The sequence below is a fragment of the Protomyctophum parallelum genome, assembly GCF_964188405.1.
Source record: "Protomyctophum parallelum genome assembly, chromosome: 14".
Lineage (NCBI taxonomy): Eukaryota > Metazoa > Chordata > Actinopteri > Myctophiformes > Myctophidae > Protomyctophum > Protomyctophum parallelum.
Window position 1 is genome coordinate 35,129,886 of NC_139709.1, and position 16,782 is coordinate 35,146,667.

The 16,782-nt window shown below is 40.3% G+C and overlaps 1 protein-coding gene across 1 annotated transcript in view; it reads right to left on the minus strand.

Moving 5' to 3' along the window:
* Nucleotides 1–12,960, minus strand: part of LOC310870455 (solute carrier organic anion transporter family member 5A1-like) — a 39,885-nt gene extending 26,925 nt beyond the window's left edge. Inside the window, exons 1-2 of the mRNA XM_083781684.1 lie at nt 12,824–12,960; nt 2,331–3,344 (exon numbers count right to left, since the gene is read on the minus strand). Of these exons, the coding sequence (XP_083637810.1) occupies nt 2,331–2,831 (501 nt within the window). The 5' untranslated portion in view covers nt 2,832–3,344; nt 12,824–12,960. The remainder of the gene's footprint in view (nt 1–2,330; nt 3,345–12,823) is intronic.
* Nucleotides 12,961–16,782: the final 3,822 nt, after the last annotated feature.

Consider the following 16,782-nt stretch of genomic DNA (forward strand, 5'->3'; position numbering starts at 1 on the left):
TGTGTCCCAGGGAGACATCAAATGTATCTTTTGTCACAGGCGAAAATACTGTATACAACAAACATGCAAAAACATTTACATGGACAGAGATTCTAAAAACGATTTGGATGGACGCTAAACAACAGTAATCCTCGTTTACATGCCTCAAAACATGAATTCCTTTTAACATGTACAAAGTGCTTCTGCATGTTTGTTTTTGGTCGATTTTCTAACCACAGACCAACCAACCATGGAGAAACGGCTGGAATAAGTGATTACATGAGGATATTTTATTCTGATTGAGCTGTCATTTCATATGTGGAATGGGGTCGATGTGACCCAATGTGGAGTTATATTTTCATGTCAAGGACCCCCTTAATGGCCTAATGTATTTGGCCTTGGACCAAACATATTTTGTTCCAGGGTCCGCCAGAACCAAAAATGTTAGTGAAACATATTTGCTTTTTCAAAAGAATAGCCAAAGACCATCCATCCATCCATCCAAAGTTTAAAATGTGTCTGGTAGATTGTAGAAGACTCTTGGGCCCCTGGCCCCCTTTCCCACCAGAGTTGAACCGGCCCGGTTCTTAGTCCATGAGCCAGAGCCCCAAAATTGTAATGTTAATTACGAATTGAGTGAGCAAAACCATACCTATATTAAATTACGTATAGGATCAATATAAATAAATTAATAGACGTTATTGTTAACCCTTCCACAGGAATATTTTTTCAAATTTACCACACATTTTGTTATTTTTCTCTACATGATAGGTGAATAGGCATGTATTTAATAGTTATCACAATGAAACTCCAGTTGATTACTTACACAAAGACAATGACTTATTGTATTACAAGTTTTCGGAAATTTAAATGTACAAATTATGCATTATATATATATATATATATAGGAAAATGTACAAACAAATTAAAATACGAAAAAGCTACTACTTAGCTTTATCATATATTAATTTACTTATATTGACCCTATAACAATTTAACACATACACGTTCATGTATGGTTTATAAAACCCAGCACTTTAATGCCAATCCTGTGTATGTTCGTGTTACGATCTATGACAAATGAAACTTTTTTTCAATACTCTAGAGGGTACTCTTATTTTGAAGAGATAGTCTTAAATTTGCTAGCTTAGATTTGCCAAAAAACAGTGCCGCGCTACACTGCTCTGGGCTGACAGGCAGCCCAGAGCATGCAGGCAAAGCACGCCACGGGATGGTTATATATATTTTATAATACATTAGGCTACATAGACGCTGCTGCAAATTTCCAATGCTTTTACTTCTACTCCACTACATTACAGGTAAAACAAAATAATAATAATAATATAAAAACACTTTTATGCCATATTACTTTATATTTGATGTATCCTGTAGCCTATGAGAGGTTGCTCTCAGAGATGTGAAATTAAACATGTCTAGTTTCTTATAATTAATCCCAAAACAAGAGCATAATATAGCCATACCAATTACATGGAAACAAGCATGCACAGAAAGACCAGAATGAACTTAAAGGAGAATTCCATGCTAGAATGCTTTCTTATCTTTCTTACCTTTCTTTGTAGTTGTTACGTCCCCATCAAAGAGGTCCAGGTGTTTTTTTGTGCAAAAACTCCTTATTGGCTATTTTCCCTACCATAAGCCCTCAATTAATTGCATTGCATTAAATGGGAATTGAATGGGGCTATGGGGTGTTATGCTAATTCGCTTATTTCCATCGAAAGAAGTAGTAAAGTGTGCCGCTTGGGATAATATTTACATTATGAAGAGAGGATATATACAAAGAAATTATAATTTTGAGCGATGGAAATAAGTGAATTAGCACAACACCCCATAGCCCCATTCAATTCCCATTAAATTCAATGCAATTCATTTAGGGCTTATGGTAGGGGAAATAACCAATAAGGAGCTTTTTCACACAATAACACCTGGACCTCTTTGGTGGGGACGTAACGACTACAAAGAAAGGTAAGAAAGCCTTTTAGTATGGAATTCTCCTTTAAATCCGAATGAGTGTTTACAAGAGTCCACAATTGTTTCAATAGGATTTAAAAATGGAATAATCCGGTCAGTTACATCCGATCTAAGTTTAAATCAGATTGGCCATTTTCATTCCGATTTAAGTTTTTGTAGGTGTTTACATGACAACTTTTAATAGGATTTAACTTTTATTCTGAATGAAAAGGGGATTTAACTGTCCATGTAAACGTAGCCATTGAGTCCCTCCGCCGGTCATCAAATGATTGGCTCAGAAATGAGACAAAAACTGAAAGATCTCCATGAATTCAAGGCTTCATGGGGTGAGTAATCAATAGAAGAAAAAGAAAAAAACCTACCTGGATGAACGTCAGGTAGCACATGCAGAACAGGAAGCAGCGCGAGTCCTGCAGGAAGAGGGCCAGGTACTTCCTGCTGGGCAGGCGCAGCTGCGCCAAGCGGGCGGTCAAGAACCCGGCGGAGGGTTTCCGCCTCGCCACGCTCTTCCCCCTGCGAGTCTCCGAGACGTCGGCGGCGCCATACGCCGCCAAGCTCTGCCTGTTCAGCGCCGACTTGCCTGACTTGGGCGTATAGTTCATTCGGGTGGGCGACGACGCCGGGGCAGGCTCCAAGGACTCTGTCCTGCTGGGCGGCTGCTGGATGAACTCGGCGCTCTCCTCCTCGGCACTGACGGACACACGGGCCGAGCTGGCCAGCGGCGTCTCCTCCCGAGGGGGTGACTCGCTCAGCACGGGCAGGCTTTTGGATTTGAAGTTGGGGCCCGGCTCCTCGAACTCGCTGGAGCAGTCGTCCTGCTTCCGCAGAGACTCCGACAGTTCGGTGTGCTCGTGGTCCGCCATTATTTTTTTTTCGTTCGGTTTCGCTTCGGGGGTATAGGATCGAACCCTGCCGTGCTTTCGTGCTCGTAAAAAAGAAAGTCAACCTCTCAAGCCAACGTTTTAAGAGTTCAGAGGCGCTTATACAAGTTAATTTATTATTAATAGATACATTTACTCCTCACATGTCCTTGATGCCAACAGAGTCCTTCTCCAAATAAAGTAACAACACAGCCCAGGCTTACAGTCTTCACAGATTTGACTTATCTGCAGTAATTTTTTCTTCTTTTTTTATCTTCTCAACACTCACATTCTTGTCATCTGATCTGAGAGACCCCAGAGGACTTGATGCCTCCACAGCTGGGTCACAACAACATCCCTCCCTCTTCTTCACTCACAACAGGATTTGGAGCAGAATCCACAGCGTTTGTTCCTCCGTGCGACCACTGTCGTCATTTCCTCCTATAGGACATTGCGAGCCTCTCTTCACGGAGAAAATGGTGAAGGTGTGAAGTCGACGGTGCATGGCTGACGTACCTGTCAATGAGACAACACAAACACAATCAAAACGTCTTCTTTTTTTTGTCTGCATGTCATCACTGTCTGTCATAAACCTTGTGTATCTCCATAGTTAAACAATTTTAGTTTTGTTTAGATATGTTGTTTAGATATGTTCTGTTAAAACAATAAAGCTCTATATGCTGATACTAATAATCATTGCTATATAGACTCAGAGTATAGTGTGTTTGTTCAGTAACAAGGGTCTCTACTGCTCTTTAATAAACTTTTTATGAGGCAATTTCAGCAATGCAATGCTTTTCTGTTTTTGTTTTTTTTCTCCCACTCCAAACTCCAGTGCAGATATGAACAGTGAAAAAATACCAAACAGCAAAAATACTGGCCAATCAAAAATAAAGAATTCAAAAATACTTAAGGCAAAACTCAGGACAAAGGAGAAATAACAAAAACTGCACTAGGCTAATAAGGCTATGCCCATGAAAAGGGCCCTGGCAGCCGGCAGGCCTCTCACTTGGCTATCAACATGTTGCCCGCCCGAGCACAACTGACTGGCTCTGCCTGCAGTCTCCCTTTTATAGCAGAGGATCCTACCGAATGGTTGAGTCCTGCTCTGTTTCGGCAGTTCAGATTCAAACAGAAGAGTGCCAGCACTGGAGAGGCATACAGATGACAAACACAGGCCAAACACAGGTTACAGTAAACTGAATGTTTAACCCTACAAGTCTGGGTGTATAATTTCATTTGTACATCATTATGAACCACTTTTATCATTTGAATAAGTTGTGAATAATTTGTGAATGCATTCATCAACAGTATTGACAATTATATTGTTAGGACCTGTCTGCCACACTACCCACAGTCACTTCAGTTGCTTCCAAACCGGCTGGTGGTCTAATTTAATAGTTGGATGCAGCCGTGTGTTGTGTGTGCATGCGTGCAATGTCCTTAATCAGAGCGTGTGTGTGTATATGGCACGGGCTGCCCCGTGACAAGCTGGGTATGTATGTCGGTGTTGTCCACCGGTCAATAAGTATGTATGTCGGTGTTGTCCACCGGCCAATAAGTATGTATGTTGGTGTTGTCCACCGGTCAATAAGTATGTATGTCGGTGTTGTCCACCGGCCAATAAGTATGTATGTATGTCGGCCAATAAGGGACCACCATTCTTGATGACGTAACTAAGGAATGTATATGTATGTATGTATGTATTTGGTTAAAATGGGTAGGGTTTAAAAAAAGGCAAGAGCTTGCTCTGGTGCACTGGCCTAAAAGTGGGTCCTTAAAAACTGCTAAAACTTCTGAAATGTATGTACAGTATGTAGGTATGTATGTAATTGTATGTATGTGTGTATGTATTTAAAAGGGGGGCTTTTTTGTGTATGTATGTATGTATGTATGTATGTATGTATGTGAAAGAATGGTGGTCCCTTATTGGCTGTTGATGGTGACGTAACTAAGGTACGCTTCAAGGTTGGTATAAGGTCAATAACGGGTATAAAGGATTTAGAACAGCAGTTGTAATAGAGCGTTGCTGTCCCGCCCCCTTTCATGACGACGCCAGGCCCAGGAAGTGATGTATGAAAGCAATAGTACCAGACTAGTTTCTCAAGCAAGACATCTCTTCTACAGTCCTTCAATGCTAAATAAGTCTGTAACTCCTGAAACATCCATTTCTGCCAGGCAGAAAGCTAGGTATGCTTGACTCATTTGTTTTGCAGTAGGACGTATTTACGTGACTGCAAAGATGAAACAGATGTGGGGGAGGCCGGACGGATCATATAGCAAGAGTGGGCACCACCTAAACATTGTGGGCTACCTCAATGTTCCACAACAAGAAACATACGCCAACCTGCATGGTACAGGAGCAGAATGTATTCAAGAACAAGCAATGTTTCTGTCACAGATGACCTCCTACAGGCAACCTCAATGTTAAATTGGAAATATATAATAAGAATAAGAATTGGGAAAATGATCTGAAGTAATACAAAAGTATACACGATTTGAACATGCATGGTAAATCATTATCAGGCATAAAATTACCTTACCTTACCATAATGACTGCCACAGATATTCTTTTAGTAGTTTGAAGTAATTTTGAAAATATTAGGCCTTCAAAGTATGTTCAAAGTATGTTCAAGCATGTTCAAATCATGCATACTTCACTTCAGACCATATTTAATTTAAATTTGTTTGTTTTTGTTTTACACATCTTGGACAAAACAATAGCCTGAGGGTTCCCACAATGCTTAGGTGCCCACTCTTCCGGTTACCGACCAGAACATCGTTTTTAAAATAAATAAGTATAATTTAAGGTACTGCAAGTGATGTTTTTGTTAAAAGGTCCTTCTTCTTTTCCTTTCGGCTTTTCCCTCCAGGGATCGCCACAGCGAATAATATGCCTCCATCTCACCCTGTCCTCTGCCTCCTTCTCTCACACCAACTAACTTCATGTCCTCTTTCACTACATCCATAAATCTTCTCTTTGGTCTTCCTCTAGGCCAGGGGTATTCAACTGATTGTGAACCAGGGACCACCTCCCTGACTTAGAATGAACCTGGGGATAACTATTGTGTTTGGTGGGGATATGGGCTAAGATTAGTGCTTTTGTAAGTTAACACTTGCTATGCATCCCATGTGTATACATCCCACTCAACTGTTTCTCAACCGTTGAGGTAAAATGTCCTAATAATAATGACTCAACCAGACTTCCCCTTTCTTGATAACAAACTATCCTTACACCTGGGAAAAACTGAATCCATCCTCTTCGGATCAAATAGTAATCTCAGCAAGGCAGATGGCTTCTTGGTTAGAGTGGGTGACAATATTATCACACGAAAAGATCAAATTACCTACCTAGGTTCCATCCTGGAGGCCAATCTTTCCGGTGATAAGATGGCCACCAACGTAATCAAAAAAGTCAATCAAAGAACAAGATTCCTTTACAGGATCTCCTCACTGGTCAGCAAAAACACCTTGAAGACCTTAACAGGAGCCCTCGTACAAGGTTTCTTTGACTATGCATCCACCTCTTGGTACCACAGCACCTCAAAGGCCCTTAAAACAAGGCTCCAGACCTCCCAAAACAAACTGGTCAGGCTCCTACTTGGCCTCACCCCCCGAACCCACCTCACCCCTGCCCACTTTGACTGGCTGGGATGGCTTAGGGTCGACGACAGAGTACAGCATCTTGCAATGGGTCTGGTCCACAAGATTCGATACACCACCAAGATACCCATGTACCTGTCTAAATACTTCCTTAATGTAAACGAAGTCCACACCCACAACACCAGAGGGAGTGCAACAAACCATGTACAACCCAGATTCGGCACAAACAAGGGACTAAATTCTTTTCGCTCCTATGCCACCAAAATGTGGAACGCCCTACCAACAGTCATTAAGACATGTGAATCCCTTGACTCCTTCAAAACCGCTCTCAAAGGGCACCTACGGATGGCTGCAATTCGAAACTGGCCTCTGTAAAATCTGAATCCCCCCCCACCCCCCCACCCCATTTTCCCTCACTGTATATTGTATCTTTTCCCTTTTTTGCTTCCCATATGATGAATTTAGCTACATAGAAATGTCTATTTGTATGTCTCTAAATGTTTGTATGTCTTTAAATGTTTTGATGAATTGAACAATGTGGACCCTGTTGTAAACAAGTGTAATGCTTAATTGGGTCGTCCACTCACAGTTGACAGTCTTTGTATTGAGTTTGTGCTTAAAATGTACTGTAAATTCTACAAACTGTTAATAAATATTTCAATCAATCAATCAATCAATGAGGTTCTAAATTCAGTTGAATTTCTTGAACTCCAACTTGTCAGTAAATTACTACATGGATGGACTCATCACAGGTCGCCAGGTCAATTGGTTTCTCGACTACTGGAAAGAACATTTAAAACTAGAAAAAGTGCCCTTCTGGGCACAGGTCTCCACCAGGATTTCTTCCTCAGCCTAGTGGGAATATGCGTGCACAGTTTCATCGCAATCGGACGCTGTGTTGAGGAGTTGTGGCGATTTGTACAAAGCGGGCTACTCCTGAAAACTGTAGGAGCCAATCGTGGCCAATCAGGATGGAATATGAGAAATCAAACAAACCTGCCTTGATCACATGACTATGGAGATCATGTGTACCGATTTGCGTGAAATTTGGATAAAATCTGAAGGAGTAATAATAGAAAATGTGTTTTACATATGTCGGCCTCCTGGTGGCGCTATAAAGAGCAGATGTGAAAAATTCCAGGCAAAGGTTTTTCCTTGGCCTCTAGGGAGTTGGCATACAAAGTTATCCACAGATCCGTGCAGTTAGAGGTAAAAACACTTTTCGGCCAGTTATAGCGCCACCTTGAGGCTGAGTTGAAATTGTTCATGTGGCATTTCGTCCGGCCTAGTGGGAATGTGCGTGCACAATTTCAGGGAAATCACGCGATGTGTTCATGATTTGCAGCATTTTGTTTGAAACTGAGCACTCCTGTGAACTTTGGAAGCCAATCTTAACCAATCAGGATGGAGTCTGAGAAATCTGAAAGACCGGTTTCGTTGAATGGCTCTAGAGAGACTGTGTACCAATTTGTGTGATGTTTGGACAAAATCTGTAGGTGTACTGTGCAAAAACTTGTTTTGCACAAAGCGGCCTCCTGGTGGCGCTATAACAGGCCGTTCTGGAAAGTTTGGGGCAGAGGTTCATCGTTGGCATCCAGGGAGTGTGTGCGCAAAATTTGGCATCGACCGGGTTAACGGTGGCCGAGATTAGCTGCTCACGGACACACGGACGGACGGACGGACGGACGGACACACGGACACACACACGGACGGACGGAGTGCAAAACATACTCTCCCCACATGCCTTCGGCCTGGTGGAGACAACAAATCAACAAATCCTACATACTAAATGCATGGTCAGGGACCACATGCAATACCTCCACGGACCACCAGTGGTCCACGGACCACCTGTTGAAAACCCATGCTCTAGGCCTCCTGCCTTGCAGTTCTCCAACCTCAACATCCTTCTACCAATATACTCACTATCACTATCAGTCTCCCTATCTCTCCAGCTCTTTCAGGGTGCACACAAATTTCATCCAATCAGGTTAGAGAACACATTTATCAGCTTCAATGTTAGAGTTTCAGTTCAAATGTTTGTGTCTGCCCATTTTTGTTTTGTCTCTGGGAAAAACTGAATCCATTCTCTTTGGATCAAATCGTGATCTCAGCAAGGCCAACGGCTTCTCAGTTAAAGTGGGTGACAATGTTATCACAAAAAAGTTGGAGGCAAATCTTTCCTGAGATAAAATGGCCACCCACATAATCAAAAACGTCAATCAAGATTCCCGTCTCCTCACATTACATGGTGGTCAGCAAAAATACTTTGAAGACCTAACAGGAGCCATCATCCAAGGTTTCTTCGACTATGCATGCACCTCATGATGGTACCAGCTCAAAATCCCCAAAAAGAATATATTAGCGCCCCTCACTTGCACCGCTTGTTTCACATCCCCATTACATCACCTAATCATTAGGTGATGTAATGGGGATGTGAAACAAGCGGTGCAAACACAAACATTAAACGCCATTAACAATAAAGAGACAATATGACGTAAATGACACATTATGACATACATTTTCCCTTCATTGTCAATGGCGTTTACAAAACAAACATTGAACTAACTAGAACTGCACTCTGTCGAGTGCATACTTGCTTGTTGCACACTAGTAGGCCATAAATGGCCAACTAGTGCGCAAGCAGAGCGCGCAAGTACTTTCGACCGCTGTAAACTGTCAAATCTCATTATCTCTGTGAAGGAACGTTTGAAATGTATAATTATTAGGTGTAACTATTTGCTACCTACCTACTTTATGCATATAAACACCTAGTATTACTAAGTATGGTTCAAGTTTCTATCTATATAAGAAATACAGTTTTATCGATGTAGACATATTCTGGATCCCTTTTTAGTTTTTTAAAGAAAAATAAATCATTGATATGTGATGAAAAAAAAGGTATATAAACTGAATTAAAATATGTTATACAGTATAATTATTCTGTAAACTGTGGAATCTCAGTATCTCTGTGAAGGAACGTTTTAATTATTAGGTGTAACTATTTGCTACCTATGTACTTTATGCATGTAAACACCTAGTATTATTAAGTATGGTTCAAGTTTCTATCTATATAAGAAATACAGTTTTATCGATGTAGATATATTCTAGATCATGATTTATTTTTCTTTGAAAAACTAAAAAGGGATCTAAATTATTACTTGGGGGCAAAATTATTACTTGCGCGCTCTGCTTGCGCACTTGCGCACCGTGCCAGCCAACCCGCCACTTGATGCGTATGCAAATAAAACAGCAGATTTGTGCCTGGTTTGCTGGGACCAGATTACATAAATGACCATTTTTCTTACGTCATCATTGAGAGCTAGTCATACATATACACACCATGTACTCTGGTCCCAGCAAATCAGGCACAATTTGCTATTTTATTTTACTGATTATGTATATAGTATACGTATGACTAGCTCTAAATGATGACGTAAGACATACGTATACATATACATTATACTATATAGAGTATGTAGTTGTAAGTTGATTAGCGGTATACTGTGGTTACTTTGCGCCAAAAACCGTGACAGCCAACCCGCCATTTGATGCGTATGCAAATAAAACAGCAGATTTGTGCCTGGTTTGCTGGGACCAGATTACATAAATGACCATATTTCTTACGTCATCATTGAGAGCTAGTCATACATATACACACCACGTACTCTGGTCCCAGCAGATCAGGCACAATTTGCTATTTTATTTTTACTGATTATGTATAGTATACGTATGACTAGCTCTAAATGATGACGTAAGACATATGGTCATTTGTGTGATCTGGTCCCAGCAAACCAGGCACAGATTTGCTGTTTTTTTTGCATACACATCAAATGGCGGGTTGGCTGTCACGGTGAACGAAGACCGGGCGAAATTATTACTTGCGCGCTCTGCTTGCGCAAGTAATGACAAACATTAAACCTGTGTATAGGAGGGGCTAGCGACCCTCAAAAACAGGAAATCATCCTATAAAGAAAGAGCCAGTTTCGAATTGCAGACGCCCTAAAGTGCTCTTTGAGAGTGGTTTTGAAGGAGTCTAGGGATTCACACTTTTTAACGCCTGTTGATAGGGCATTCCACATTTTTTGTGGCATAGGAGCAAATTTTATTTAACCCCTTGTTTGAGCCGAATCTGGGTTAAAAGTGGTTTGTTGAGAAGTGGTTTCTCTCTGGTGTTGTGATCATGGATTTTGACAGTAAATTAAGTCTGAGTCCCCCCCCCCCCTCCCCTCTTGTCTATACTGTACACCTTTTTTTTCATAGATGTGTATATTTGTATGTCTGATGAATTGAAATGGAGGACCCTGATGTAGTGCTTTTTCTGGTTTTATCCTCGTAGCAGTTTTTGTATTGACCTGTACCCATTCTGCAATTAATACAATTTCCAATCAATCAATCATCACTTGTTTCTCCTGTATGAGTTCTCTCTCCTGGTAGATTATCCACCTGCACATTTATTTCTGTTTACTAAAGAGCTGGAGGGACAGGGAATCGGGGAGATAGCCCGGCAGTCTGGGTTAAGTGGGAAACTTGGTATATATAGTATTTTTTATTGGCCTAAAATATTGTCTATATACATTCATGAATCCACTTATAGGGGTTTATATGTACCATACCATTAACATCCTATATAAAAGGCAAGATTTTCAAATGTCCATTTATATGCTTTATGTAGCAAACTAGGGGTTTTTCATGATTCTGAATCCATTCCAAGCATTTTGCACAAAAAAACACTCCTTGGGCTAAAAACGGCCAGTCGTCATCACAAATGGTCAGCACATTTAGGTCAAGCCACTTGCCCAAATGTCCCCTAAATGTGCTGACCATTTAATGCTTGGAATGGATTCAGAATCATGAAAACCCCCTAGTTTGACATCACATGCTACTTAAAGCATAAGGAAAGTTTGACACAAATTTTTGCCTTGACTTATACTGTAGGATGTTAATGGTAGGTCATATAAAAAAATTGCTCAATACCGACAGCCAGTCAGCAAGTGGATTCATGAATCTATGTATATAGATAGACAATATTTTAGGCCAATAAAAAAAGACTATATAACAAATTTTGCACTTTAAACAAAAGAAGCCGGACTAAGACCCCTGTTACCGCTTTGGTAACAGGGGTCAACAAGGTGTCCCCTTCTGGGTTCCTTGGAGGGAGAGGTTCTATTCGTACACTCTTTGTTATGGGAGTCCTTGAAATGTAAAAGCTTGAGGCTGACGTGCTCTAAAGCAATTCATACTGTGGGAATGTTGAGCTATTAACACAAATTTTAACAAGAACAAAAATCACTTACCCAACAAGCCTAAGCCCTATTCAAAAACATTATTTTTGAAGGTTTCTGTTAGTTTACATTACACGATGCCCCCATCCATCACCCCCCTCCAAGTCAAGGGCAACCCTGAAAAGTCATGACATCACCAGTCCAGCCAGCACCACACCGCCAATAGAACCAGCTGTCCTTCTCACCGACAGAAAGCATTGAAAACCATCATTCAAGTACAACGTTGTTTGACCCCGTATTTAAATAATCATAATAACGTCAAAAGAACAGACTAAGCTATATAAAAATGCATCTGGCAGTTTGAATTGGCGACTGGGGAATAAATAAAAGGCGATGACATGACGCGGCGGAGAGCACTGCAGTGGTCCCCCCGTGTTGACTAGTCTGAAGCTAGCCATGCTACGCTCAAACCGGTGACTTATAGAATTCTGTGAATAGAGGTCGCTGTACCGTTAGCTCAGGGCTATTTATGGGAGTTTTTCTTATCCTTTGTTTAAGTCTAGGAATTGTAGGAAATTAATAAATAAATATTCCAATATTCCACCTCGCTGTTTAATGTTATTTACATCCCGTCCAATGTAGTAGGCATATAGATATTATCTTATTATCTTTATTGTCAGTGTATTTAATACTAGAAATACACTAATCTGCATCATCCACCATGACACAAGTCATTTTCGCAGAGAAAGTCTCAAGTACCGTGATAAAGTGGTATTTTGTAATCAATAGTAGGGTTACAAAAACCACAAAACGTCATAGCTATGACGTTTTGCATCCATTAAACTAAAATGATGCATGCTACATTAAAATGTGCTACATTAAACAAGGTGCATTGACGAAAAGTAAGCAACTATTAAAACAAAATAAAACAGAACGAAACAGCTCATCAGCTTAATCAATACTTTCTTTCTTTTTTCCTTTCTCTTCCTTTTTTCTTTCGTACTGTAGGGTCACCGTGTTGGGTAGGTCACATGTGTAGGTGTAACAGCAGCAGCAGAACCTCGGCTGCTGGCCCCGTTGAATGAGGCTGCTTAGAAAACAAGAAATACAATACAATAAAATAAATATAGGCTATATGGGGAAAAAAGGTATAATTTTCTCAAAGCTCACCTTGCATTTTAGAGCGAGGACACAATGTGCCACCGGCCGTCATGTCACCAGGGTCATTGAAATTAATTAATTAATACAAAATAAATTAAAACTAAATTGTGTGACAGCGGTCGTGTCCTCTTCCTCCGCACCCACACCGACTCACTCTCATCTGAACAGTTGTTGTTTACCAGCACGAGCCGGTGCTTCCTCTAGCCGCCTTCTGATTGGTCCGATTTTTACTGGGGCGGAAATGTCGTCGGCTGGCGGCTGAAAGGATGAGCTGATCTTCAAGCTCACATAGATCTGCGAAGGGACGCGCCGTGAGCTTGTAGATCGGCTGTTTTATATACAGGTTTAATGTTTGTCTTGTCTATACTCTATGGTCTAGACCTCTATGGTCTAGACAAACATTAAAAACGCCATTGACAATGGACAGTTTAATGTTTGTTTTGTCTGTGATTGTCAATGAGCAAATCGGCATATGTTATGTTATGATATCGCAATCATGTAAGATGATAAGGCCAACCCGGGTTGGTAAAGCGCCCCTCACTTCACATGGGTGTGATTTCTATCCCCCACCACTGGACAGACACCAGCGGAATATAATATAATTATAACGTAACGATGTTAATATGTTATGTTATGTTATGTTATGTTATGTTATGTTATGTTAATAGGCCTATAAATGTTATGTTATTGCCACTGTAGGTCGCAGTTAACTATGAAATCGTGCATTCCCCATCAGTCAGTCAGTCAGCACAGTGCCATGCAGTCAGTTAATATGGTCATGCCTCGTGACATCACGTGATGATATTATGCCCATATATCCCTGACGTCATTAATATTGGCGAATGGCCAGCAACTCTACTTCTCACCTCAAACCCTTATATCTCCATATATGGAGCCACCTGTTTTGACATTCCATTATGTTTATCCTTCCCGATCTCCTCTTCGATGTCTCCCTTTTGACTGATACCTGTCCATTTAAACTCTGGACGGGCCCTTAAAGTTATTAGTGCAGCCGCACCCGGCAGCCGGGGGAAACTATAGAGTTCTCAACAGGCCTGAAAATTAATGGCCCCTGGGCCCTCATCAAACCCTTTACACTCAAGACACTGCCCCGCTGCCACCTTTAGATCTCCATATAAGGAGCTGACCTGTTTTGACATCCCAGTTGATCTGACCTCATCAAACCCTGTACACTCAAGACAGCTCCATGGCCATGCAGTACAGAATCCATTCCATTGATCTGACCATGTTATGCCATGTCATGTTATGTTAGCCTATATTCAATTCTGGACAGATTTGTTTGGATATGTATTTTTTGAATACTGGCCACATTGATCTTTTATTTTATTATTACATTTTATTATATTTCTTTAATAATAAATAATAAATAATAATAAATCTCACTGGTAAATTCCATACACATGGCACATATATAGTCCAATTGTATTTTAATCTTGTATATTTCTTATTGTATTTAATAAAGGGAAATGTCACAATGAGTTACAGAGCCTATAATGCATAAACTAAAGAAACTAAACACAACAAAAACAAGTTAAGTTACGCATTTGTAATTAAATTGGCTACTTGATTTAGCCTGTGCAGCGTGGGTAGCAGATGATGCACCATCAGAGTGTTTTAACGCCAAGTCATGGCTATTTTTCAGACAGCCTCACCCACCCAGTGCCAGCCACTATCCATCACCTTCTGCTTGACTAGGCCTTAAGGCCTAGAATTATTTCCTGCTCTGACGCAAGGTTAATTTAGCAGCATATTCCCCCAATAATGTTCAGAAATCGCCCCTAGAAATAACAAATTGTGAAGAACGGCATATCTACAAGATCATAATGTGTCTTATGTGTCGAGATTGTAGCCTATGCTATTTTCACTTATAATTAAAGTATAGTTTCCCCTTCCTTTAAATGTATGGAGTCAACAGTAGCGGCTACAATATTTGTAGGCCTAAAATATTTTGTCTTTGAAAATTGAGATAGTATAGGAGTATCCAAAAATACAAATACTTATGTATAGATATAACTCAACAAAATGTGTAGTAGTAGCCTATTAATGTGCTCGAATATGGTCTGGTTTTATGTCACTTACATCTTTTCGGAAATGTTGGCATGTTGATTTGTCGTTAATTGGGTTTTTGAGGACGACGAAAATGGACATTATATAAAATAAAAATGTATCCACTTTTTAGCATTAGGACAATTACCGGTCCTCTTGACCAACTACGCCCTCTGCTGTTCTGCAACACTTATTACTGCCAACAAATGCAATACTAGTAACTATGGTTCTCTAGTCTAGAGTTCATTCATCCATTCATTCACATGCATGTGATATTTATAGGGTCTATAATTAATGTCCACACAACTTTTAAACTAAAATAGTAGCCTATAAATCAGATTTCTGGAACACTTTTGTTTAGTGAATAAAATATTACTTTGTTCATAATTTGCTCAACACCACTGGCTGGCTGCAGTTATAGGCTAGTCATAGTGCTCAGTGTGAATGACCCTTTTAGGCTGCTTTACAATGCCACTTTAGGTCACCCAGCGCCGGTATTGTACCCACAAACAGACTCCAAATAGACCCCAAACAGACCCGCTTGTATTGCATATAGTACTTTTCTTATTGCTGCATTCCTTGGCCACTCTTATTGCTGCTTGCAGCTATATATATTTTTTTTTACAAATATCTTCACATACAATAGTGAAAATTGTGTTCCGCATTAAGGCACATGTGTAAACAAGTTCCATGGCTTTTGGCCAAACGGCACATGAGTTATGCCTGTTCAAAGTGCTTGTTGTCGCTGCTTGCAGCTATATTTATTTTATACATTTTCACAAACAAACTTCTCTTCAACTGGGATTTCAGTTAATGGTCTATAGATTGTGTGTAGAACGTTTTACGCAAACTGCTCAAAAATCCAGGCAGAAAATCTGGTTTAAGCATTCTTTTAACTGCTCAAAATAGCGGAAAATCTGAGGGCGGAGCTTACTGGTCAAAGTGACAGATGTGTTCCCCTTGAGTCAAGGAAGGCACATGTGGAAACAAGTGCCATTGCTTTCGGCAAACAAGGCATGAGTTATGCCTGTTCAAAGGTTTCATTTTCAAACGATTGCTATAGCGCCCCCCCCCTGTATCAGCATTATTTGGCATGACCCTCTACCATAGTTTAAAGATTCATAAACATGTGACTCTGCATGCAGCCTAGTACTCTGCATGTATGTATTAGGTATAGTATCCCAGTATAATCATAATACCTGATGATCATGTTTTTTGGGGGAGAAAAATCACGGCAATCCAAGTCCTTTTCCTCATTACACTATAGGCTAGCTTCCTGTACTTGGCTCTCTTGGGCCCATGCATCATGAACTTCAACACAAATGTCATGTTAAAATGATGTTGCTTCAGTTGTTGACTGTAGCTCCTATTCTGTGTCCAACATGGTTTTTATCAGCTTAAAATTGGTCGATAATCATCCCAATATGGATGGATGGAAAGGCATTCATTGAATATGCATAAACTCCAACAGCACTCTAGTCGACAGTCAAGGCTTGGAAGCTAATTTTATAAATTAACAATAAATAAGCAGTCGACTCGTACTGCCAAATGGCAACGCGCCACAATAAACCAAATCATGTCCTTGTCAAAATACAGGGCTGTAAACTAAGTAACTAAGTACATTCACCCGTAAGTACAATTTTGAAATAATTTGTCTGTATTTCCATTTTTTGATACTTTACTTCTACTCCACTACACCTCAGAGGCATATGTGGAATACTTTTTACTCCACTACAATTATTTTACAGCTTTAGTTACTAGTTACTTACAGATTTAGACTGCTAATACAACATACATTAAGCACTGACACGCCCTATTTTATACTTTACCATATTAGAGTACCGGTATATATATACTGTATATGTAAATATTTGTATTCAAGTCATATTTTGAATACAAGC